Raw genomic sequence first — 25,756 nt, 5'->3', positions numbered from 1 at the left:
TCACAGCAGTTAACCGTTATTAAACCTTCTACAGCGCTACAATACAATTTGACAGACTCTTTAATTCAATGCGCAACTGTAACCCAAGGCAGTCCAAACAATTTTAACCACATAACTCCACCAGCTGAGAGATCAAGAGCATCATCTTAGCTTTAGATTTCTAAAATGAGACAGATAAAGCCAATTTACTGTTCAGACACCTCAGTTTTATAAGATAACCCAATCCAGGTTACTACATTGTGGAGCTAAAGCTGGGTAATGACTTCCACAGACTCTCTGCAGAGGGAGGCCAGACGCCTGGGGCACTGAAGTCTCTATTAACAAACACTTTCAGCACACCGAAGTCTGAAAAGTAGCACTCTGGGAGAGAGAGTGGGAAGAGCGGAGAGAGGGAGGGCGATAATAAAAGTGACAAGAGCACAGTAGAGGAAGGGAAATAAAAACAGGGGAACAAAGACAAGCAAAGAGAGAAAGAGAACAAAAGAGGTGCTAACAGTAAAATAAAGAGAGGCAAAGTTGACATAAGAAAATAGCAAAGTGAAACAATCACCAGAAGGACTGCCATGGAAACGATGAGAAGAGGATAGGAAACGAGTAGATGGAAAGTGAGAAAGTATAAAACTAACACAGGAACAATGAGAAGACGATGCAAATGAAGGCGGTGGCTGGGTGAAGAGAGAAAGACGAGCAGAGGGGGATCCCATGAGGGAGAAGTTCAGTAATCTGAGCAGTCTTCCCAGACAGACAGCTGATGACATAACGGAGAAACTAACCCACTTATACACACACCTACCTGTACATACATTCACCAAAAGACGCTAGGCTTATCAGCTGCAGTGATGAAACGTCCAAGTCAGTGGGACCTGACTGGTGTGGGCCACAATATAAATGTCTAGACAACAGCAATAAACTTTGGAGGAGACTGTGGGGAACGTCTTTGTCTTCATGTGATCTACTTGCTCAGAGGTGGTCTTTTAATCCACTAGTCTGGAGATCGCCGGGTGTCCCTCAGGCGGTCCTCAGCAAAATGAGGAATGGTTTTATTTCACGTTAATTTAAATGCTTGTGAAGCACTGTGTTGAGACACTTTGCACAAGCATGTAAACAAGAGCTGAAGTCGATACAGCATCACTGATCTGGCGTAATTTTCTGGTAATTTATTTACAAATTCTCTGGTAATTTTATCCATTTTTTGTGTTTTGTTTTATTTTTTACTAATCTTGCAGTATGTATTTTTTTTTCTTTTTCTAATTTGCTTATTGCCCGTAATGATGTTTTTGAAAGAAATCGAGTGAATGTGCTGAGGGTTCAAAGGGTTAATTGCTACACATTGCGATAAGACAAAAATATGTACAAATGATTATTTCAACATTATGTTTTGATCATATCACTTTGAATTTATTTGATAAGAATAGCAGCTACACAATTTTATACTTATCACATGTCATTGCACCCCTGCCCTTCTTCATGTAGTTGTGCTACTTGTAGTATTTTGAGACATGAATGTATGAATTTATGTCATTAGATACCATGGCATCATTACAGCAAACAAATTAGACCCTAGTGAAGTGAATTGCTGGCTTTGATCTCATGGCAGTGATATTATTGGTCAAATATCGATGTTTCTCAAAATTAAGACCATATTTCCCATAAGCGCTAGTGCTTCCTGTTGGAGAGGGAATGCAGCTTCCCTCTCCCATCTTTTCTTTTTCACTTTACTACAATAAGATGTTCTATTACTTCCACTCATTTGTTCTAGCATCCACCACACTGCAGGAAACCCTTCCATGCACACAGCTGGTGTTTTCTACCTGTGGAATGGAGCTTTTCAAAAACACTTTCAAAGTGTGCAACTTTGAAAACACCAGTCTGAAGTTGTAGTGTGGATAGGGAGAGTTGAGCTTTTTGAAAATGCTGATGTAAGCTGTTATGTGATCTCAGCTGTGGTCTAGTATTGAGAAATTGTAGACCATGCACATGGCCTGTGCATGCTTGATAGGGGACTTTAAGGTGTTTCCAAATGGAGAGAGGGCTTTTGAAAAACTGTCTGAAAATGCTAGTGTGCTCTCCAGATAGAGCACCAGTCAGTTTTCTACTGTTATGCCACTGCGAGCTAGGGCTTGAGTCAAACAGTGCTAATGGCCTGTGACCTAAATCCATGAGAACAAAAAGCATTCGTGTTTCCACTGTCGTACCGATAACCCCACAGTCTTGCCCCATAACCTGCCTCCCACTAACTACTACAGAATGGAACAGGGTTTGTTTTCTTCCCTTTGGACACCACTTTGCATTGTGTTCTTTAACTACATTGTACTGAGACCTCCGTTTTTTTTAGTTTTTGGCGGACCTGTCACGTTGTGTGTTGGATCCCCACCCCTGCCAGCTCTCTCACTGTATATTACATAATGCCCTCCTTTCAGCAAACACCAACAATTTGACATTGGCATTTGACCGGTACTGCCGTTTGTTCTCCATTTTTGTTTTCTCTGTTATTTTGCTGCTACAAAAGCAAACTGCTTCACTGACATCTGTACTTACCAGTTGTACCTGTCTCCTCACTTACGACCCTTTATTCTGCCTCAGACCTCGATTATTAGCCCTGTCTGGCCCGTAGGTATTCAGTGAGCCATTACCACCTGGAAACTGGCCTCGACATCGCCCCACCGAAGCGCAATCAAAGATCTGAAGTGACAGTGGAAATGCAACTGGCCTTGGCACCCACTAGCACGCCCATATTTGGCGCGACAGTGGAGAGCCAGCTCGTATTTTCAAGTTTACTCAGCTTAGTGAGGACATGGCCTTAGTTCTGCTTGCACTTTATGAACAGAGCCGTCCTCCTGTTGTGTACCAAGGAGCTGTAAAGCAGCTGTTTTGTGCTGTATGGCAATCCCTCAGATTCCCACAAAATGCAAACCCCTGGCATGCAATGGAAAATGTGGCACTGAAGTGGGTGGAGGCAGCAGTGGCAATTCCTAGATCACTAACATTGCAGTCAACCGATCTTAAGAGGCAGGATCAGAACCTGTGACCACAGATTGATTATATTAAACCCCTTTTAAACTAACCAAAAATCCCACTAAGATCGTGCAGCTCAGTGTCAACGTTTTAAATGGCATCTAAGTTCCATGTTTTGAACCCTGCAGCAGTCCTGGGTCCTGGGACAGTCCCGGCAGAGGTTTAAATAGGTCACCTGCTAATTTGCAACCTGTGTAAGACACAACAGTGCAGGACGTCCTCCTCATTTCAGACAGGCAACCCTAGCCTCAATGTAACTTAAATGCTGTATTTCAGTCAGGCTGGTAGATTGTGACGTCTGTGAATGTGAAGGTAAACTTTGCAGTCTGGGACTTATTTATGCACACTTGTTCTTTAGCGGTAAGTCTTCGGTAAAAGGGAGAAAAGTGAGTGAAAAAAGGGCAAATACTAAGTGCAAGCTTCAGCAAAACAAACAGAAAACAAGATGTAAGGAGAGAAGTAGAGGACTTTAAGTTGAGAGAAAAGTAAGTACAGGAGGAAGACGTTTGAAAGAGGATATGAACATTAAAGTGATGCTTTTGTGATTCTTTATTGATCCCTGTGGGGAAATTCACTTTTGGCTTGCTCCCATCTACGGGGATGTCAGAGTGCAGGATCAGCTACAGAGGAGTGCATCTCCAGATGATGTGGACATTCTCCTCACTCACTACTCCATTTTTACAGAATAGATTTACAGAGTAGACTGCTATTGACACATAAAACCCTGCCAGAGTGAAACAAGGCCGCTGGCCAAACGGGTGGGTGTAAATTTTGTGTTGCTGAGTTTGTTGAGCAAGAGCGCTGCTGCCCCAATGCATTGTAGGAAAGCAGAGGGCTGTCAGATGGTGAGAGAGGTGGGCGTGAAGGCGACGGACAAGAGACAGAGGCAGTGCGGCAGTCTGTGTCAGGATGCATTTGATGCGGAGCGAGGCAGCCGAAAACCTCTGCCAAGCAACACCGAGCTCTGCGATACGCACTAATCAATGCAGGCAGACACACAGCAGGCACGCGCGCATACACACACTGGCTCACTCACTCATGCACACACACACACACACACAGATGGGTATCTTAACATGACGTCCTACATCCTAATTACTAAATATCACTTATTCAGCTGAACTACCAATTACACCCATTTAGAAAACACATTGAGCTAATGAGTGAAAAAATGAGTGCTGTGTATGTGTGTGTGACTAAGTGTGAGTGTGTGCGTGTGCCTGTGTGTGTGTGTGTATGCGCAAGTTGGGTCATGCAGTACCAGGTGCTGTGGCAGCCACTGATCTCTGCTTGCAGAGTTTCTTATCAGTGAGCGAGTAGTGGATAGTTTATCTCGCTTGCTCATATCTTTCTCAGACAGCACGATAGCATCTAGCTAATATACTGTCGACCAGGGAAAGGTGAGGAACTTCTCCTCAACACACACACACACACACACACACACACACACAGCCCTCAAAGTCTATAAAAAAATAATGTCTCCCAGTCTTCTCTCTTTCCTCTCCTTCTCTTATTTTAGTGCAATCCTATATACAGCCAGTGCAGATAAGAAAAGGCACAGTCCATGCAGCGTTTTGGCATGAGAGATTGTCTCCCTCTCCTCTTGTACTTCCACAATGCAAATGCTGCCCTATATTTCGTTTCCTGCACGCTTCCTCCCACTAGCCCTCAATCTCCCCTTCCCCTCTCCTCCTTACAGCGGCTCTCTTTTAGCTTCATCTCCCACTCGTTCCATCACTCTCCTTCTCCCTATGTGAGCTCGTTCCGCTGTTTGTCCTCCGCTTTTTGTCCTTTGGGATCCCGGAATCTTCCAGAACGTCCTCTCTGTCGCTGCGACCAACTTTGCTCCATCGCCACTGTTTAGCGTGGCATGCGAGTCGATGGGTAAACAAAGTGCGCCTTGTGCTATCTGGGTGCAACGACATTTAAAAACAGTAAGAATTCAAACACGCACATTCTTTATCTCGGGTTAGCACGGAAACATTGTATTAGTATTGACATTTGTGTTATAATGAGCGACTGTGTGCTGCCGAATGAGTAGCTGGCCTCTTCTGAGTTTCCCCGTCGCCTCATTTTTGACTGAGGATTAAATAATTGTATAATAATGATACAGTATGCAATGCAAAATGTTGAATGTGCTCCATTAGAACAGCCACTTGTTTCTGAGCGAGGCAGAGAGCGGGAGAGCGAGATAGTGATTCAGAAGCAGACGTGGGGCTTTGATCACAGTCGGAGCCTCTCATATATGCTCTCTGGACTTTACCCACAATGCTTTTGGATGGAATGCCTCATGCCCACCAGGCTGGGTGAGGCAGGCAAGATAGACATAATCAATTACGTGTAACTATAGTATGAAATCTCAGCTGAATAGAGACTTCTGCGTTGTGTGTGTGTGTGTGTGTGTGTGTGTGTGTGTGTGTGTGTGTATACATGCTCGTCTACATGCGTTGACCCGAGTGTTTGAATGTCTAGCAGGTTTCCTTTAAGCATTTGACCCGTCTGCCCACTCCAGACTACAATCGTTTTAGTCACTGAAACAAAGCTAACATGTGGGTGTGAGAGAGAGAGGGAGAGACAGAGAGACAGACAGACAGAGACAGGTAATTTTTAGAAAATTTATTATTTTATGAAGACACTAGCGCTCTGTGTTCAGCATGTGATGCTACACCATGATCTAAAAAAACCAACAAACCAACTCTGTGATTCCTTCTTTTAACTTTGCAGGGCTAGAATATGCACCGCGAGTGTTTTATGATTACGTTTTTGGAAATCATCACTGTTTTATTTTATTTTATCTGTTTATTTAATACACTATTCTATTTCCTTTATGTCTGACTCGATGCTTTGGCAACATGTGCCCAAGTATGCCACGCCAGTAACGCTCACTGACACTGAAACTGAAATGGAGAAAGCGAGCGGTAAGAAGTGTGAAAGACAGTCAAAGATAAGGGAAAGGGAGGGGAAAAGAGGGTCTGAAATATTGAAAAAATAAATAAAAAAAATGATATGAGAGACATTCGAAAAGAAGATTGGCATTATTAGAAGAAGAAATCTCTTTTTGGATTGTGAGAGTGAGAAAGAGAAAGAGAGAGAGGGACTAATAGAAAGAAAGGGAAGCAGAAAGGGGTTATACATAAAAAAAGAGATAGAGCCTGGAGGGACTCTGGGTGGCTTTGTGGCCTTCAATAATAGCCTGCAGCCAGCGTGGTGATATAACAGTGCCATTAAATAGGGGATACAGGCCATTAGTTTGGCTGGCCAGAGTGATATGGGAAGAGAGGCTGACAGCACACAAATAGCATTCATACAAGATGGAGAGAGAGCAGAGATCAATCAGACAGATGAGACTGAGAGAGAGAGTGGACAACAAAGATAGAGGAGGGAGGAGGGAAGAAGAGGAGGAAGAGAGGAGAGAGGAGGAAGCGAGGAGAAAGAAAGAGGGGGAAGGGAGGAGAGGAAAGGAGGGCCTGAAGGGCAATTTAAAAGGACAATACCCTTAAAAGGCTGGAGGCTATGTATGTTGTGGTCAAGGACTCACTGGGTCCATGTGTGTGTGTGTGTGTATGTGTGTGTGTGTGTGTATGTATGTGCATGGAGTTGAAAGTGCATAAACTGACATAATAAAGCACTTTACCTCTTCCCCACCAACGCCACCACATACATCACTCGTCTCTTCTTATCTCTCTGACCTTCAGCTAAACAGTCGTCACACTGTCCACCATCTTCCCCCTCTGCATGCTGCAGCTTTGCGCCCTGGCCCATAAAACATAATCCAGTCCGGTGTATCCTTCTATAACAGGTCTGAATCCTTTAAGCCAGGTGTTGTATCCAGTTGTGAAGCTGAACCAAGCTGCGCTGTGCCGGTCTGTTCATTAAGAGACATAAGGATGCACTGGGCCTGTGATTGATTTTGATACACTCCAGGGTGGGAAAATGCTTCAGCGACAACATATATCTAATTGGGTGAGGCTTAAAGCAAAATTCCCAACCGGTTCTACAGGATAGGATGACAAAAATAATTACTGTGTGCAAATTATTTTAAATTAAAGACTGACCTTAGGGAAATATTAACTATCAAATTCCATCTCACTCTCACTACTTATTATTTCTTCTCCCACTGGAACACTTATAGTCTAATAACGCATTAATCTTTGATTGTGTGAATATTGTCATGGCTCTGTCCCGTCATTATTCTTTCTTGCAACGTTGGTGATCTACCAGTGGAAGCTTATTTTGTCAGTGCACACATATGCACGCCAGATCAGAAAAATCCCTAAAAATAAGCAAATACAAAGAATATGAATCCAACTCTGCTACAAGCCTTTAATACATGCCTACTTCATGGCAATAAATCTAAGTTTTTAATTGTTCAATCATGAAGTAGCCATGTACTAAAAGGCTTTTTATCCACATGAAGAGTCTTGGATTCAAATTTTCCTGTTTGCTTCCTATTTCCTTTTGATTTCCAGCTTCACTGTCCTCCTTCTATCCTGAAAATGTTTAAATGCCTAACAACGTTGATGCAAAATATAAATCTTTGTAGTGGACAGGTAGTGTTACGGGAATTTACGGAAACATTTTATGACAAAATAAACATGTTCAGAATGAAAAAGAATAGGATTAGGACAGTATTGTGAAATCTTCATGGCATTCGGTCACTTTGCAACCTCAAAAAAACTAGCCAAGCGGTTTTGTGGAGAGCCTTAAGTGCATGAGCAGTTATCAATTCTTACCGCACGCTCCACACCCTGCTCACCATCATGCTACGTGACCCTCAACCTCTTATCTTCATCTCTCTACAGTCATGATTTATGATCCACTCCAGCCTGCATTCATCCACTCTGGAGCCCCTCTCCTCGTCTCTCCTCCTCTCTCATACGGATCACAGGCCCACACAGACAATTTTACAGTCAGCGCTGGAGCGTGTCTGTCTGCCTGTGCTAAGAGCATATGCTTTAGCGTTACACTGTGCACAATGCATGTGTATGTGTGTGTGTGTGTGTGGGTGGGGGGGGGAGATAGCAATTACAGGAAATGAAAGCTTCACTCCTGGAACTGTCCATCTCTCTGGCACATTCATCTGTCTACTGCCATCTCCATCATTTGCAGGACCCTTTCTGTCCTAAGCTTCTTCTCGCTATTATCTCTCTTAAGTTTCCACAGTCAAGTCAAAGATCTGTGGTACTCTAATCGGGGTCAATTCCCTTTTTTGATCCCATCAGCTTCAGAAAATGCATTTTCTCACAAATTGAAAAAACGTAGATCTTTTAGCTAGGTTAAGTAAGTAGGTTGTGAATGAACCACCTCCCTTCTCCTCCTGTCTGCCTTACCTTCACAACGAGAGTCTTCAATTTATCAGACCTGCTTATCTTTGCACTGTGAGAGGAAACCGGAGCACCCAAACGAAGCCCATGCAAACACGCAAAATCCACACATAAAGGACCAAGGTTGACGTTCAAACCCGGGATCTTCTTGCTGTGAGGCAACGGCGCTAACCACTGAGCCACCCTGCCACCTGACCATAACTGTAACACTTTTTTATTTGTAAGGTAGAAGAAAGGGTCGTTAGAGTGTCATATTGATATACAGTAGTCATATAAGTAGTAGAATGACTACTGGCGGCTGTGTATGAATAAATAGCTATAAATCCTCTCACAGAGTCCTAAAACAAGAGGCTGAACCGTTGTGTGTTTTGCCTTTGTAAGCTGTTCTGGATAACTGTGTCAGCGGACAGCGTAAAATGTGACTACAGCTGCCTTGCTGCAATATTGCCTGACCAGATGAACGCAACCCACGGCAGCAAATAAGATTTTATATTTTACACTGCAATCAAGCAGGGGAATATGTTAAGTGCAGTTAAAAATGAGAATAACATGGAAGTGGAGTTGAAACAGGGTCACTTTTAAGTCAAGAAGGCTTTATTTGGCTACACTTGAGCGTGGAGGAGTTTAACTGAGTGGGAAATCTCTCCAATCTGCAGCAGCGGCCATTTTAACCTGGCCCAGAAGATGCTGCAGCATAAAGCCGTTTACACTCCACTGCTTTTACCGCAGTGTCCTGTATTACGCACCCATCCTTCTAGTCCTCCATCCCTCCCTCTTTCTTTCTGTCCACACCTTCCACCCACCCACCCACCCACCGACTCTCCCCACCCTTGAAACTGCAACTGAGCTGATCATTATCCTTAGCCGATACATCAGGCTAGAGGGAGAAAGTCAGGCTAAATTATAGAAGGAGTGATAAAGACAAGGAGCGCATGCACAAAGACAAACGCACACACACGCACACACACCCAATTACAAACTGAGAAACCTCATACACAGAAAACCCACAAAAGTCACATGAATATTAACAACTAGTCTTTTTTGCCGGAGCGATACAAAGGTTGGCTTTGTTTTTTCTTGTGTTTTTCCCAAAGTCCTTCCCTCGATGTGTGTTGAATTAGATATGTGTTGATGTTTCATCCTCTGTAGGATAAGATAATGAGCCCTGTGTGCTGTGTGCTTATAAGAGAGAAAGAGCGGTCTTATGAGGCGGAGAGTGAAAGAAAGAGAGAAAAACAAGTAGTGAGTGTGTGGTTGCCCTTCAACCCCTCAGTCACTTGCCAGCGGAGACGGGACTACATGAAGCTGAATGGCAGACCTCAACTATTAGATCACACACTATTATTTAATTAGCACAACTCTTCGGATGAGGATCAGGGTGAGGAGGAGCGGGGAGGGAAGGAGCAGGAAATAGTAAGAGAAACGGGGAAGGGAATGGGAATGAAAAGTGGAGTACGAGGAGAGGAAATATAAAAAAAAACAGTGTGTAAAGCAATCCAGAGGGCGAAGAGGGTGGGCGGCTACAAGTATAGAGGAGATTTGATTGCAGTGGGAGGGAGGAAAAAGGACAAACAAATCTGGATCTAGAAGGGAGCATGCCGAGTTTTAGCCTCTGTTTAAAACTCAAACCCCGTGATTTGGTAAAAAGAAAAACACAGCAACAATTCATTGCCATTCTCCGCTCTCAAGACTGCAACCTTGTAAAAACCACTGAAGCCTGTGTTTGCGCTCACAGAGAAGCCGTAAGCGGACGAGTGCAACCCAGTGAGCATTTTATTGTCTCCATGTCAGTGACAAGGAGGCAGCTGGAGTAGCATTGTGCACCGCCGTAAACACAGCACTGGCCCATGGGAAATCGATATGGCGCCGCGGAGCGTGGTATTGCCTCGCTGTACTCTCTTTCTTTCTCTCCCTGCACCCTCTGCGCTCTCCCCTCGCTGTGTTGCTAACCCAGCCCTCTCCCCCTCGCTCCGGATAACCCAGTTTACCTGACAGTCCCGTCCATTATCCCATTCCTTTTTATTATCGCACACAACAGATTCCGTCTAACCATAGATCCTATTTCTCCCAACAAAGCAGGGCCTTTAGTGGGTAAAAGAACATCCAGCCAAAGTAAATCTCTGGCAGGACGCTTCTAATGGAGACTTGGGTTTGTGCTGCTGTTGGGGGGTGAAAAATGACACCGTCTCATCGCTGCCTGTTCCCCTAATAATGGCCATTAATGCAACGGGAGGAGAGATGAACTCCATCAAACAGCTACACACATAGGTAGACACACACACACACACACACACACACACACCATCATACAAATAACGCAAGCACCCTTGCAGGCAGTAACAGATACGTGGATGAAACTGGAGAGGAGAGGGAGCGACTGAGGGAAGAAAACTTGAGAAAGTGAAAGAGTAAGGGAGTAAGTGCCTGTGTGTGCCTGTGTGTGTGTGTGTGTGTGTGTGTTCAAAATATCTCCATTGTAACAAGTCATTTAATCACATATTCAGTGTTTAAATCTTTTTGTTCAAACAAATAATAATTTAAAAAAAAAACAAACTGTGAGCTGGGATGAGATAATTCCACTTGTTCCCAATGCAGTTTCACTTGTTTCAAATTTTTTTTTTTTTTTTTTTTTTTTTTTTTTAAGGAACCAGTACAAATACACTGACACAAGACCAAATAAGGCAGACCAGCCCACCTGTATCAAGAAAATATCAACATATTCGAGAAAATTCTGGAGACAACTTGATTAGCCCTGGAAATGAGGAATTGTCCCATTCCAGCTGGCAGATTTCTTCACTTTCTTCTAAGAAAAAGCAAGATTTGAACACTGAATATGAGACGACATTACTTTTTTTGTGAAGTGTGTGTGGTGTGTGTGGACATCACTCACGTTCTTCCTCTTTGGGGTCCAGCTGTGTGACGCTGATGGAGAGGCGGTCAACGCGCTCCTGCAGGGAGTTGACCCGGAAAGAGAAGGAATGGGCCTCATTGAACAGCTCTCCAAACAGGTCCTCTGCATACTTACCTGTACACACACACACACACACACACACTTTATCTTTAACACTTGCCACCAACAAACTGCCTGTGTTAAACGTACACTGTGTGGAGTGATTCATTGCACATTAATTAAATGTTATTAGGCGTTCTGTATGCAGTGATAAAAAACAAATTGTTTCCTGCCTGAAAATAGAGGTTTGCTGTTAATTGTATCAAAATGATGTTTGCAGCGTTGGTCTCGATATCTCAGCTCTATACTGACAACTTTGAAATTGTGTTTGGGCAAACGTTTTCACTTTCATGTACCTGTTAGCTATGTTTCACGTACGTCTAAAGAATGAGCTGTCAAACTGCGGGGTTGGCCGCTCCAGGGACGCCTGGCCACCAACACTTGTGCACACTCTTTAGTTTTGAAAAGCTATTTTAAACATCCTATATGTCAAAGGCATATTCAGAAATGGCAAACTACAACAAGGCACTTTTTTTTCTTTTCTGTCACAAAGATTTAGTTCTCCAGATGATATTCTGCAATTACTGATACTGAAAGCTGAGAAAAACACCATGCTGGTGGTGACAGCTGATCCCTGGGGCAGCAAACACTGGTGGCTGACTGTTCCGGAAATCTAATAGTGGTGTATGTACTGAAGATTTTTTTTTTTTTTTTTTAACACAGACGGGTTACTTCAATCACAGCTAGGGCAAAAGCAAGATACCGATTAACTCTCAATGGACTGGAGACCAGGAACTGTGGGAGGGAAACTACTTTTTTGTCTACTTTTTCTTTGTTTTCTGGGATGGGAGCACATGTCCAAACAGTGAGAAACAAGTTGTGACATATGCCTGTGTGCATCCCAACTTCTGTCCTGCTAAATAAAGGCAATGATTTTCCTACGCAAAGCACTGAGTGCATACCATGACCCTATGGACTGAATGAGGCTTTTCAACTTTTGTAAATCTGAGATGGTTTTCTTATATCAGAGCTCAGAAGCCAGAGCCACATTGCATAACACAGTATGTTATTCAATAACCCTTCCTTAGAAATGTGTGTTAAGTCTGTGCCCACCTAAGGACATTCTAAAAGAAGCAATAGCTAGTGAAGCATATTTGGACATCTGGTCTGTAAACCTGATCATGAAAAGCCAAGAATGCAAATTTTGCACCTCCTACATATACCCTCTCCACTGCATTGCAAATGTATAAATCTCTGTGATCTAGCACACCGAAATCCTTAAATCTGTCAGTCAACACAGAAAGTGTTATTTACACCTCAAAAGATTAATCTTAATATTTCTTAGTCCTTAAACTGCCACCAAAAACATTGTTTGGTGGCCATGTTTGGATCACAAATACGCTGTATTGATAGAAAATGCACATTAAACTACCAGTATACTATGGATACTTTTTTCCAGGACAAACACAATGCTTGAAAGAGAATTACAACTGACTGTGTGGCTTGTGTAAGTGTTTAATAACAAACTGTGGTGTCCTTTACACTGCAACATTTCTTTATAGCAGGGTTTTTCAGACCTTTTCTTGTTCACTTTCATTAGGCACACTCATTTCAAGTGATTTTGCCCCATGAACCCTGATGTGAGATTAGATTTTGGTTTGTGTTGAGTATTAAATTATTTAAATTATTATAAGTGGTGAGATTAAAACTTAATGTTAAATTATCATGCATACATTTTTTAGATAAAAATATCTTGCAAATTAAATTATTGCGATATTAGACAATTTCTTATTTTGTTGAGGATGCCCTGGAAGCCCCTAAAGGGCCTCTGGGGCCAAAATCCACTTCGAGAGGCACTGCTTGCTTGTAACTGCAGTAACTCTGAGCTATGCCTTAGTTGATTTAATCCCTAATACTGAATGTTCAGCTATAAATCGAGGGAAGACCTAATGTGTGTGGCAGCCTGTGTGGGTGAGTAACTGTGTTTGAGAGAATGCCTCTCTGTGTGTGTGTGTGTGTGTGTGTGTGTGTGTGTGTGTGTGTGTGTGTGTGTCCACGTGGTACTAACTGAGGCTGCTGAGTTGGCGGATGACGTTGGCCAGGGAGACGTTGGTCACACACTCCAGCTCATTCTTGATGTTCCTGGGCAGCACTGTGTGGCACAGGTGCCTGGGCTCAATGCTGCGCTTCACCAGCGGCATCCTTTCGCTGCGATACCACTACCTACCAACACAGCATGCAAGAAAAGGAGAGGGTGGAGAGGGAGGGGAGAGAAGAGGGAGGAAAACTTCATTAGTGCACCAGGCCTTGTTACATTGGTAATTTAGCTGCCTACCACAGCACCAAATCCATTAAGGGAGAGAGCGGGGCGAGAGGAGGGGTAAATAAAGAAGAAAAGGCCTTGTTAAACTGATTGCTTTGCTATCAGAGGGTGAGAAATATCACACCAGGGGGATGGAAAGGGAGAAGAGCAGCTCAGGTTGGGGGGTGGTGTAAAATAGAATATAGTGCAAGATACGCTATGCTAATGAACAATATAAATTCACAGAGACATGAGATGAATGGAAGGGAAGCCTAGGCCTGCGCGATATATCGTTTCTGTATCGACATCGCAATGCGCACGTGCAACAGTCATACTGCAAGATGCGCAGTGTCATGTAAGGCAAATGAACTTGTCCATGACTAATATATGAGAAAAGTCCATCTGATATAACATAATTTTGTCAGATTTAGGGGTTCTTGAATGCATGCAGTTTGTTGCTAGTGAGATGCAGTCTTTGCGTGGGCAGCGATCAGTTCATTGTGCGCTGTGGTGAAGAGGTGAGACTGATCAGTTTAAAAAACAAACCAAAATAACCAAAGTCAATCACAACCTGAGAAATAGCGCTGCTCATTTGGTTATTTGATAAACTGATCTAGTGCACAGTTTCACCACAGCACACAGTGAACTGATCACTGTGCACGCAGAGTGTGTCTGTCACCTGCCTGTAAACTTGCCTGGATGCTATAATGTGTATCACAAAAAAAAAAAAAAAAAAAAAAAAAAGATGTTGCAATGTCAGTTAATTCTAATACCATGCAGCCGTGGAAGCAATGTGTTGTTGTTACTGACAGCTATGTTGTCCTTCATCTTCTTCTCTGAGTCAGCACTGTCTTGTCCCCTTTATCATATACATCCTAGCTAATGTACTGTAGCACTTTGCCTGTCTGCCCATTCAGCCATGCTAATGGTATTAGGCCAGCAGTATTGGGCTACTTAGCCCCAATTCACCCCCATCTGCAGCAATGCCAGAGACGAGGAGTCCTGTCCAAACCACAGAGGAGAGGGAGCACGGTGTCTGCAATAATTTATAGCCAGAATGTGTTTAGCGGAAGCATACTAGGTGCAGACAGGTGCCTGGATGTAGAGTGAATTAAATGACATACTGTGTGTGAGCCCATGCGGCTCTGTGTTGGCAGATATATGTATGCACATATGCAACTCAATTGATTCAAGCACACACTCGTCCACATGGTACAACATGTGAAGAACGAACTGCCACTCCAAACTGGGAGATGAAAAGGCACATAGCACCTAGGACTGGGAGATAAATAGATATTATATCAACATTACAATATGAGACTAGATATCATCTGGGATTTGGGATGTCGTGATATGGCATAAGGGCTGTCTTTTCCTAGTTTTAATGGCTGCATCACAGTAAAGGAAAGTCATTTTCTGAAATGATTACACAGTTCTAACTGTTTCTATCTGTTTGATTATCATATCCACTTCACTGATGATTGTTAATCAATAATGCCTTGTGCATAAATAGTCATCCCTGCAATATTGTCACAATATCAATATCGGGCATTTGCTCAAAGATTTTGTGACAGATAATTATGTCAATAACGCCCAGCCCTATATCAACCCACTCCTCGCCCTTTTGCTTTCTAAAAACACCATGCATGCATAAAATGTAGGGGTCAACATGATATTGCCAGTTTGCCAAGATATTAAAAGTTATGATGAAACATGGCTTGTGATGGAACAAGTTTGCATCAGGCTGCTTTTTTCTTCCTTCAAATGAAGATTGAAACTGTGACACTAATTTGCATACATTTATATACTCTGTTGACGGTCTGTATATGATTCTGCCCCCGTAAAACCTGTGATGTTGTGATCCAAAGTTTGGCTCCACGATGCATGATGTGATTTTTTTTTTATATATATATATCATAATATGCTGTTACATACTCCATAAAAATAGAATCTGAATCACTTAATAAATAGCAGTGACCCACACATAGCACTCTAATAAAATAACATCCCAAACGAATACTTTCTGGGAGAGAGAAAGAGGAATTAAAGAGGGAAAAGTCTACAAAAAGGGATATGTGAGAGTAAAGGAAACAGTGTGCCTGATGACCTCAATGAATGAGTAGAGGAAAGAGTGACAAGGAAGGTGATGCATAACATTGTAATTTGGAAAAAGTTATGACTTTAATTTTAGGGGTTTTTCACAACTTCAGTTTTTTTGGGTGTGGGGGGGGGGGGGGTGGGGGGTGGGGGGTGGTGGGGGGTTATATTTTCATTTGAATTTAAGGGTTATGGAGCCCTTGACCATTAAAAAACTCATTAAAAATAAACAATTACTGTTAAAAAAAAAAACAAAAAAAAAACTAAGAGCAGGATGAGAGCAGAGCGTAAACAGCCTTTTAAGATGGACAGACAGCTTAACACCATCTCACAGCATGACCCCCACTGTGACAACACCAGTTAATCATACTAACGACACCTCGTCTAACTTCCATTACAAATGTTCTCCTTAATTAGAGAGAGCATGTGCAGCGATGTGGAGATCAGGTGCTCAAACGGACTGACTGATTGACTGTGCTCGACAGGGAGAGGGCCTCATTAAATCACACTCAGATTAAACTTTAATTGACGGCTGGCGCTTTTAATATCCCGCTGTAGTCTCAGCTATGTTGTCGTCATGCAGGAATAAACATGATCATTGACCATATCCATAAAAATGTGGGGCAAGCAAGGCTATTCCGGGAAATGGCCCAGCTTTGGGTGGTTGGAGGGGGGGATCCAGTAAAAGGCTTTGTTGAGGTGATTCATCTTAGAGTCGTCTTAAATGGGAGCATCCATGCCCATAAAAGGAAAGAAGGAGAGCTTGCACTTCTCTAAGCTGTTGTTAAAGTGGATTCTGTGAGGTGTGCGGGCGATGTTATTGCAACATGAACTCAAACACAGTGCCAAATGCCTGCCCACCTCTGAAATGGCAAGGCATCCCTTCAAAAGATTAATTTTCCTCTCAGTCTCTCCATCTCTCTCTTACATACACACACACACACACGCATGCACACACACGCACACACAGTCTATCCCATCCTGATTAGGACCACCTGTTGACCCAAAGCAGGCTGACATTTTCCACAGGCTCCTGTAGTTAAGGCAGTGGAGGGTTAACCCATGAGCAGCCACTTTTCAGTGTGGAGGTGTGAACTCAATTGTTACTCTGTCAACCTCTAACACACAGGCCCACTGCATCCTTATGTAAAAAGCTCTTAAAACTAGGCCTCGAATCATGGAAATTATGACCATACACACAAGAGCAAAACATATGAAAGAGGAGAACTCAGGCCAGGGTGTGTCATTTTGTTTTCTACAAGCTCAGGAATTGTGAAGCCCTTTAACACAGAAACTGTGATTAAGGGCTCTAAATAAACTTGAACTTGAAAACAATTATCTCAGATTAGAAATAAATTAGATCCACTGAATGTCTAGAATAGACACATCGTCTATTGAGTTTGAGCCTCATTTGCACAATCCACATCTCAGCTGGCCGAGTAAAAGTATCAATTTCCTGACAAATCACAATCTTTGTTCACATCAGTCTTTTACTCAATGCCCTTTTTTGCAGTGGATGTGCCATTTTTGCCAAATGTTATTTGTAGTGCACATGCATCCTGCAAATGTTGTTTGAAACACAGTTTTAAAGGAATAAATGCAGGAAATGCATTTTGGATTTAAAAGCCGTTATAGCAAAGAGGACTTGGACAAAAATCCAGTCAGTCCAATTCAGCGTCAAATGAAATCAGGGCCTCATGATCTTGTGTGGAATCTAATCAAATCTTCCAACACCCATCCTAGTGTCAAAGCATATCTTTCCCTTGCCGGCCTCTCTGAATTTTCTTATTTGTGACTGGTATAAATTTAAAAAAGGGATGCCAATAAATGCCTTTTACCTGGATTCACCTCATTACTGTAGTCAATGAAAGCACGCCAGTATGTCCTTGATAGATAGAAAAGATAATGAAAGAAGCAAATGCACATTAAATCAGTCAGTTGCAATCCTGTGCATTCCTGTACCATACATCCTCATTGGCATAGTCACATAAGTACTCACACACACATGCGCAAGCACACACACACATGCATCTGCCAGGCAAGCTCCCACTGTTTTCATCCCCCTCCCCCTCTACCAATCTCTTCCTCTTCCAGCCTTCCCTCCTACCTCGTGCGTCATGAGTTATTTCCGAGGATGAAAGAGAAACACTTTTTTTTCTCAAAGGGGAAAAAAGGATAAAGACAAAAAAAAAATAAAGGCTCTTGAATTATAATGCGAGAATGATGGCACAAAGGAGAAACAGAAGCATTTTAGGCAGGGGTGGGAGGTGATCACACTCACAGAGGAGGCTACGCTTTTTTGGAAAAAACATCTTTTCAGAAACAAACTTTGCAAAGTGATTCACAATCAAGACAGAAAAAGAACAGCACATCTGTAGTAACAGGGGTCATGTCATTTAAAAAGCAATATTGATTCTGCCGGCCTGAAATCCTCAGGGTATGCATTTCAAAGGGTGGAGGCTCTGATAGCAGAGGCCTGGTTTCATTTAGTCTTAAATCTACATATAAAACTGATCAGAGGAAGGATCTACACTCAGTGACCACTTTATTAGGTACTCCTGCATAATCTAATACAATCCAATACAACTGATCTGCCATAAAGATTTCTTTTATGATGCCTATAATGCTCAGGTTTTCTTTTTGTCACAGCAATAGAGCTGTTCATTCAACTATATGGTAATTAGTGGGGCTGTTGTACTGGACTGAATTTTATTTAGAGGAGAGGTGTATCTAATATTCTGCCCCCCCTCATGTATATGAATTGAGAGGACAAAAAATTAGAAACACCTCTAACTATACTGCAGTCCAGTACAACCAGTGCAAACTACAACCTCAATAATAAACACATAATTAAATTTACACATTCTCACACTGTGTCAGCAAAAACTGAACATTATAAACTTTGTTAAAAGGTAGAATTGATGGCTGAGCTGCTGCATTGAGCTGCATTAGATTGTACAGGCAGACCCAATAAAGCAGACTGAGTGCATATGGGCACATTAGTAGTTAAGAGGTGAGAGATGTAACTGTGGGTCAAAACTATCTGTGCTTCAAAAGTGGCCAGTAAAATCTTAAAAGCTTTTCTGAAACTAACAGGTGACGTGATAAACTAAACTTAAGAGTGCATCCTCCTGTGTTTTGCCTGTAATTTTAGTTTGGCTCAGCTCCTCATGCATCTCCGTTTTGGCTCCTGTTATAGTTTTAGCGTTATGAGTCTTTTTCTTCTGCCATCTATCTTAAGAAAAACATATAAAGCATATCGACTCTAAATGCACATCTTTGCATAATGGGCTATATTATACGTTTGTATTATTTTATTTTTGTGGTGGCACATCATTGCTGATTAAATACAGTGGAAATTAACACTAATAAACTCATATTGCTTTTCAAAAGTCTGATTCCCCTGCTGCAGCGTGTGTGTAAGTGTGGATCTGTGATTAATGATTGCAGAACGCATGCTGCTACTCTGATTGGATATAAGTTAACTCAAAACTGCTGTCCTCATGAGGGAAGAGAACATTTTCTTTGCACAGACACACACACACACACACACACACACACACACGCACACACACACACAGCATTGGTCCACTGATGCTTCCACACCATACTATAACAACTCTGTCATCGGGTTCCCATGAGAAATCATTTATTAATCATTTGGCTTTGTTCTGGGACTCCAGACTGGGAGAGAGCAAGCAAGGGAGAGAGAGAGAGAGAGACATAGAGGGATATACAGTCATTATAATTAAGCAACTGAATTGAGAGAGAGAGAAAACGAGAAACAAAGTGAAAGAGAGAGAGAGATAGATGAGCTAGATTATGCTTGGCCCTAAGGCCAATCAACAGCACTTGAGCTGACAGAGTAATCAGACCCTGTAACAACTCCATCAATCAGTTTTGGCCTACAGGCTGCTCCCTCTACTACTGCAGGTGCCCCTCTACTCCACACTGGGCTGCACAACACCCTAGTGCCATGAGAAAGTGCATCATGTTTATTCATACATCTCTCTCCAGTAGTCTGACTTGAGCCATGCTACCGGCTGAAGTCCTGTCCATCTTTTACCAAAAGGAAAAGGCTTACCTTATTAAATTCTTGCTACAAGGCTGTAGGTATTGAGCAATGTGAGTTTTTGAAGGCTGACAGTAATTACAAGCACTCAGTGTTTGCCATCAATTTTTCATTGTTGGCAGAATGAAAAGGAGCTCTTTAACAGCGTTTGAATCATGCAACACTAAAAACTGCAGCCCATTCAAATCCACTGAAAACCAGCATGACGATGATGATGACAGTGGATAAACACAAATTAATCATACTTTTTGAGAAATCTGTTCAAAAGGGACGCACCAATACCACTTGAAACATATATGAAACAGTAGGTATCAAAACTAATACAGACTACCCATTACTTTCACTGAACAGAGAAATATTGGAAATTTTAGTTTAGGGTCATTTGACAAAATAACTGACATAAAATTCCACCTTTTGATAAATGCAGGCTTTAGTGTCCCAAAAATCCAAAAAAGACTGCCAGCTGGCTTTCATTTCTGACTTTACTCTGGGCCTTTGATAATATAATGTCTCTGATACCAATACTCCATTTTGGCCCAGTATTGCTACTGATACTAAAACCAGTACTGGAGTCGATTCATCTGTGCTTCAGACTGTTGGCTTCCTGTAGACACCCGGTGCACGACCGGATGTTTAAGAATTGAGCCAGTGCATAAGAAACTTTATCATATCAGGAGTGAACAATCTGATTGGCAAATATAGTCTTTGATAAAATGCCAGTAACTGCCTGAGATCGTTTTTATGTTTAAGTAAACATGAATTCGGGCATCATCTCCTCTCTACGCCAATAAACAGGCTTGATCACCATGAGAAGCCATCCTGAGGAGTAAATGCACTCGGTCCAACTTGGCTCACCACTTATTTTCAATTCCCCCAAACTTGCTCTGTGCTCCCACAATCCCCTGATCAATGCACAGGCTTAGCTGCCAGAAACACTGAGCGAGCACACAGGCCTCACCAAAGCAAACACCCTGAGAGGGATGGAAGGAAGGACGGAAGGAAGGAGCACAGGATAGAGAGTGGGTGGGTGAGAAGGGGCAGAGGGAAGTAGAAATCAGGCAGCAAAAGAGCCTGGGCGGTGGGGAAGTGGGAAAAGTGTGACAGGAAGGAGGAGGTGGAGGAGAGTGGATATAGGAAGCACATGGACAGGCATAGCGAGGGAAAAAAGCCCAAGAATGGAGACAGTGGTGACAGAACATAAAAGAGGAAGTGAGAAAGACAGAGTGAAGGGAAAAACCCTGGGAACGTCGGGCCAGCTAACAAGATTAGAAATATTCAGAAAACCAGCAAATTAAAAGTAACGAGGCAACACCATGGCAACACGACAGGACTTAACGTGGTGCAATCACTAGACAATGGTTTCCTGCACGAGCAAGGAAGCTTAACAAGCTGCACGCGCCTCTTCCCAGCAACACGAAGAACTTAATGATTGCATCACATTAAGTCTTGATGCGTTTCTATCGTGTTGCCTTGTTTCTTTTCATTCTCTGGATTCCTGAATATTTTTAATCTTGTTAGTTGACCTGATATTCACAGGTTCTCGTTCCCTTGTTTCCTCTGTCCATGTGCTTACTAGCTATACCCCCCTCTTCCATATCTTCCTTCCTCCCCGTCCCTTTTCTCTTGATTCAACAATTTTTGGGCAATTTGTTTTATATTTTGTTGGTAATGTGGCTCATTTACTATGGATTTACTAAGTAAGTATATAGAGCTGAGGGAACTAAGTATTCCCTCAGTCTGTGTACGTGTGCCTGTCTTTCAGTCTGTGTAGTCTAATCAAGTTTGTTGTCACGTCTATAACTCTTTATTCAAACCTGCACTGAAGTGAGGAGCCTTTTAAACTCAACTGACAAAAAACGTGGAATAAGCACAAATTTTGATGGTCAACATCGTTTTCATCACAGCAACACTGAGGGCTCTTTAGACTTGGCTAGGGGGAAAAAATGTGTAATAACCATGAATTTTGATGGTTATGTGCTTAATCCATGTTTTTGGTGGCTACTTCAATCAACCCTTATTTTGGTATAATGCACCTTTAATGGTACGCATTCTGGCCATTCTCTTTGTTGTTGACAAAGTAGGAAAAATAGAGAGATAAATAACTCTATTGTAATATTCTATTTAGTTATTATCTCTACTGATGATTGCTGTCATTGTAATGCTTTTACATTTTGTATGTCTTCCATTTTTTGCCCTAAAAGTACCATTTACCTGCCAAATGCAGCTAAATTTTGGGTTGGCGGATATATAAATTGGGGTCACCAGGCAGGTGGCCTGTAAATAATTTACTGCAGAGGGCCAGGTTTACATCGCTGTTTTTTTTTTTGTTTTTTTTAATGTGTGCCGGCTGAGACTAATGTGACCCTCACTGTCCACCATACCTACTGTGACATCAGCCAATAAAAATCAAAGCTGCTTCCTATTTTGCACTTCCTACACCATGTCTGTCTATGTTTTTGCTGCAAGAAACATCTGCACTACATGTTATTAGAGATGTAGTGACATATTCCCGGTGTTAGGCCGCCAAAAAGAAAACGTCAAGCCAAAGAGAAAAAGTCATGGAGGTCAACATTGTTGCGAGAGGTGTCGTCTGAGCAGCCCTGGAGCTTTAACCCCTGGCTAAAAGCGCAGAAGCACCGTTTGTAAATAATGCATGATGCAGTTTTTTGGCCAGTAAAAAATATTTTTGGCTGGTAAATTTCTCAGTTTACCTCCCATGGGCAGATTAACCAAATGGCAACAACCACAGCCTTCTAATGCTGGCCAGCAATTAACTCCAATGGAGCCTCATAAATTGGAGAAGAGCTATAACTAATGTAATTTAGACCCCTTACTTAATAGCTAATGGTCAGTCATGATCATAGGCCTACATGGCATCCGGCTTATATTCCACAATACTTTGCCTGCGGCTGAAAACATAAAAGGAACTTATGACTTCCATGTGATTGCTCTGAGACAGATTTATAACTATTCAGCACAATAACCAATCCATGAAAAAGAGCGTGAGAATGACAGGATTAACATTGAGAAAATTACCCTCATCCATTCTCAATTTTGCACTTATTTGGTGAATGAGACAGTTGACATGGTTCTCACTGTCAGAGAGCTATGGTTATCCTATATTTTTTTCCCTTTCTAATCTTTTTTTCCCCTTCCTTATTGACTAAGATGTGGCCTTCTAATAAAATACGCTCGGCCCATCTTTGTAGCCCATATAGAAAGGAGTAATCAGGGGTGATCATTACACAAAGAATTTTTTCACATACCTGCGATTTCTCTTCCTTTTCCTTCTTTATTCCTCTACTCAATATACAGGCTAGCCCGTCTCTTTCCTTTCTGCACACCCCTTACCACTGTCCTCCTACTTTACGGTCCATTCATCTTGGGTGGTGCTTCCCGCTGTCACCTATCACCATGGCAACGGCTGCAGTGGGATGTCATTGGTCACTTTATAATATCCCATGAGAGGCAGAGGTAAAGAAGGTGAAAAAAAAGAACAACAGGGAAAAATGAATGGGAGAGGATCAGGGTGATGTGTCAGAGCAATTGATGAATGAGCGCAATGAGAGAGGGAGAGAAAAAAAGAGAGGAAGAGATCAGAAAGTGCTCATCTATTGTGTACGGCACAAAGCAGGGAGAGGGACGGCACGTGCCGCCGCAGAGCAGGGGGCCTGTACTGGTGCGGCTCATTGCACTCGGGACAATATGTCCAAGTAGAGGCTCTAATGAATCCTAATGGAGCATTTACTCAGTTGCACTGCCACACAATACAGCCACGGACCCCTCAGTATAGAGCAGGTCAAGGGCCTTTTATGTGAAGGGCCGGGCAGAGACAGCAGACCCTTAATACACCATTAACTAGGATCACACACATGCATGCACCCACACGCACATGCACACACACACAAGCATACACAGAACCACACACACACATGTATACACATACACACAGCATCATCTAGTGTTTCCTGTTGAATTTTTGCACATACGGAGGGCGGTGTAATTACCTCCACCAAGGCGGTAATCACACCCGTTAATTTGTTGATTTGTTTGTTTGGTTGCTTGGCTCATATGTAAGCAATCTAGCTCAAACATGTATGCACCTATCCCCATAAAATTTGGTAGGCAGAGAGACCTCGGACCAAGGAACATTTGACAATTTAAAAGACCACGCAATGTTTTGCATGTTTGAGTCCATTCACTAAAATTCACATATACTTCACATTACCAATGACCGTTTTCTGACCGTGTGTTTCTATTAATTTCTATTACAGACACTTGCAATGTGTTTGAGGTAACCTAAGACAGTGCTGCACAGGTTTATATTAGTCCAAGATAATTTATTGTTGCATAGTAGGTCAGCTAAATGGCCACACTGATTTGAAAAGTTCTCACGGGTTACTGTTGCGTTCACAGACTGGTGGAAACTCTGACATCTGGGACTTAAAAGTCAGATGCCAACACTGCATTCTTGTGGTTTTTGGTCGGGAAAGCAAATATCATCTGGACACAGGGATCATCAGGGGTCACAGCTGGTTACAGGGATGTGACTGAGAGCACAAAAAGCAAGGAGAAAGCAATGAACAGTCAACTCAAAGGGAAAAGAAAAAAAGGCACGACACACCACCAAAGTGTTCCAGGGTTTCCGGGTCTATCTCCTTGCCAGAAGAAAGGGAAAATGCATTGGGGTGCAAATTACAGCCTCAAACTAGGTCAAAGCCACTGCTGACTACTTAGCCTAATATCATTGTGTTTAGCGAAGATGTCTTTATTTGTTAACATGGTGTGGAAGAGGTTTGAAACTGAAAGAAAAAAGAAAAATCTGAATGCTGCTAACATGAACTAGGTTAACAGTTGACACGGACCTTCACGACACATTCATGTCACACTTCTTGCAAAAGCTAGCAGTAGGTACATTTGCACTCCATTCTGTGAATCTGCAATCTTCATTAGCGACAGTTAGCTTACAATAAAAAATAGTAGTTAGAAAATATGCAAATCTCAGGATGCAACCATCTTACGGCAGACCACACTGCACGCTCTTGTGGCTTTGTGATGTGTACCTCCAGCGAATTTATAAGAAATTATGTATATACAACTAGACTAAAGGTGTACTATGTAAAACTGCCAAGGGTTGATTGAAGTGAGGACCCTTTACATGTAGAATAAACATGTAATTGATCAGTGAGGTGGTCTGATGATGAGAACTGTATAGCAATCACCACCATATTATGTGCTTATTCCACCTTTTTTGTTTTTAAGTCTAAACAGACTTCACTGTAATCAAACCTCTGCAATTTTACGCAGCGCACCTTTAAGTCAATAACACTTGTAACAAATCCACCATTTAAAAAAAAGGATAGAATGACTGGCAAATGAGAATTAGAAATGAGAACTAGACATTGTTCATTTTCACTATACACTCCAGAAAACAATAATAATAAATTAATTGAATGTGCACCGGAAGCCCAGACCACTTCAGTGGTCTATAGGGAAGGCATCGACTGGTAAATCACACGGGCATTGTTTGGAATTGAACTGAAATGGCCTCAGCCTTGTGTAACAAGAGAGCCCTCACGAGTGATTTAAAATTCATGGTCTGAACCGTGAGCAGAGCTAATTTTCTCATTAGACCACCATGAAGCTGTGTCCACACAGAGCACAGATTATGATACACACAAAACAAACACACCGTTGCCAACACAGAAGCCGAGGGGCTGCCAAGCAGTAACTGATCACCAGTCACTGGTTTAGTCCCTTCAACAGTGTGTGTGTGTCTACACACAGCCATGTGTTCAATCAGTGTAATTTAACAACACACTGAATCCTAACCTGCTCATTCACTTTAAGTTGCTGTTGAGCTTCAGCTTATTGTCTTAAATGTAAAGGTACACACACAATAGTGCACTGTTCTACTGACACTCTTGAAAGCATCCATCAAACTTCCTGATTAAGATCTATGTCAAATTAGCCAGAATATTTTCTGCCCTCTGCCA

General features: G+C 42.3%; 1 protein-coding gene across 2 annotated transcripts in view; it reads right to left on the bottom strand.

Moving 5' to 3' along the window:
* wasf1 (WASP family member 1) overlaps positions 1 to 25,756 on the bottom strand; it is a 78,884-nt gene that overhangs the window by 29,237 nt on the left and 23,891 nt on the right. For both annotated transcript variants that reach the window (XM_030047672.1, XM_030047673.1), the window contains exons 2-3: positions 13,358 to 13,512; positions 11,230 to 11,364 (exon numbers count right to left, since the gene is read on the bottom strand). In XM_030047672.1, the coding sequence (XP_029903532.1) occupies positions 11,230 to 11,364; positions 13,358 to 13,490 (268 nt within the window). In that variant the 5' untranslated portion in view covers positions 13,491 to 13,512. The remainder of the gene's footprint in view (positions 1 to 11,229; positions 11,365 to 13,357; positions 13,513 to 25,756) is intronic.

This window comes from Myripristis murdjan, chromosome 24 (genome assembly GCF_902150065.1).
Source record: "Myripristis murdjan chromosome 24, fMyrMur1.1, whole genome shotgun sequence".
Classification (NCBI taxonomy): domain Eukaryota; kingdom Metazoa; phylum Chordata; class Actinopteri; order Holocentriformes; family Holocentridae; genus Myripristis; species Myripristis murdjan.
The sequence above is the reverse complement of the archived record's forward strand: the minus strand, read 5'-3'. Positions and strand labels throughout refer to the sequence as shown.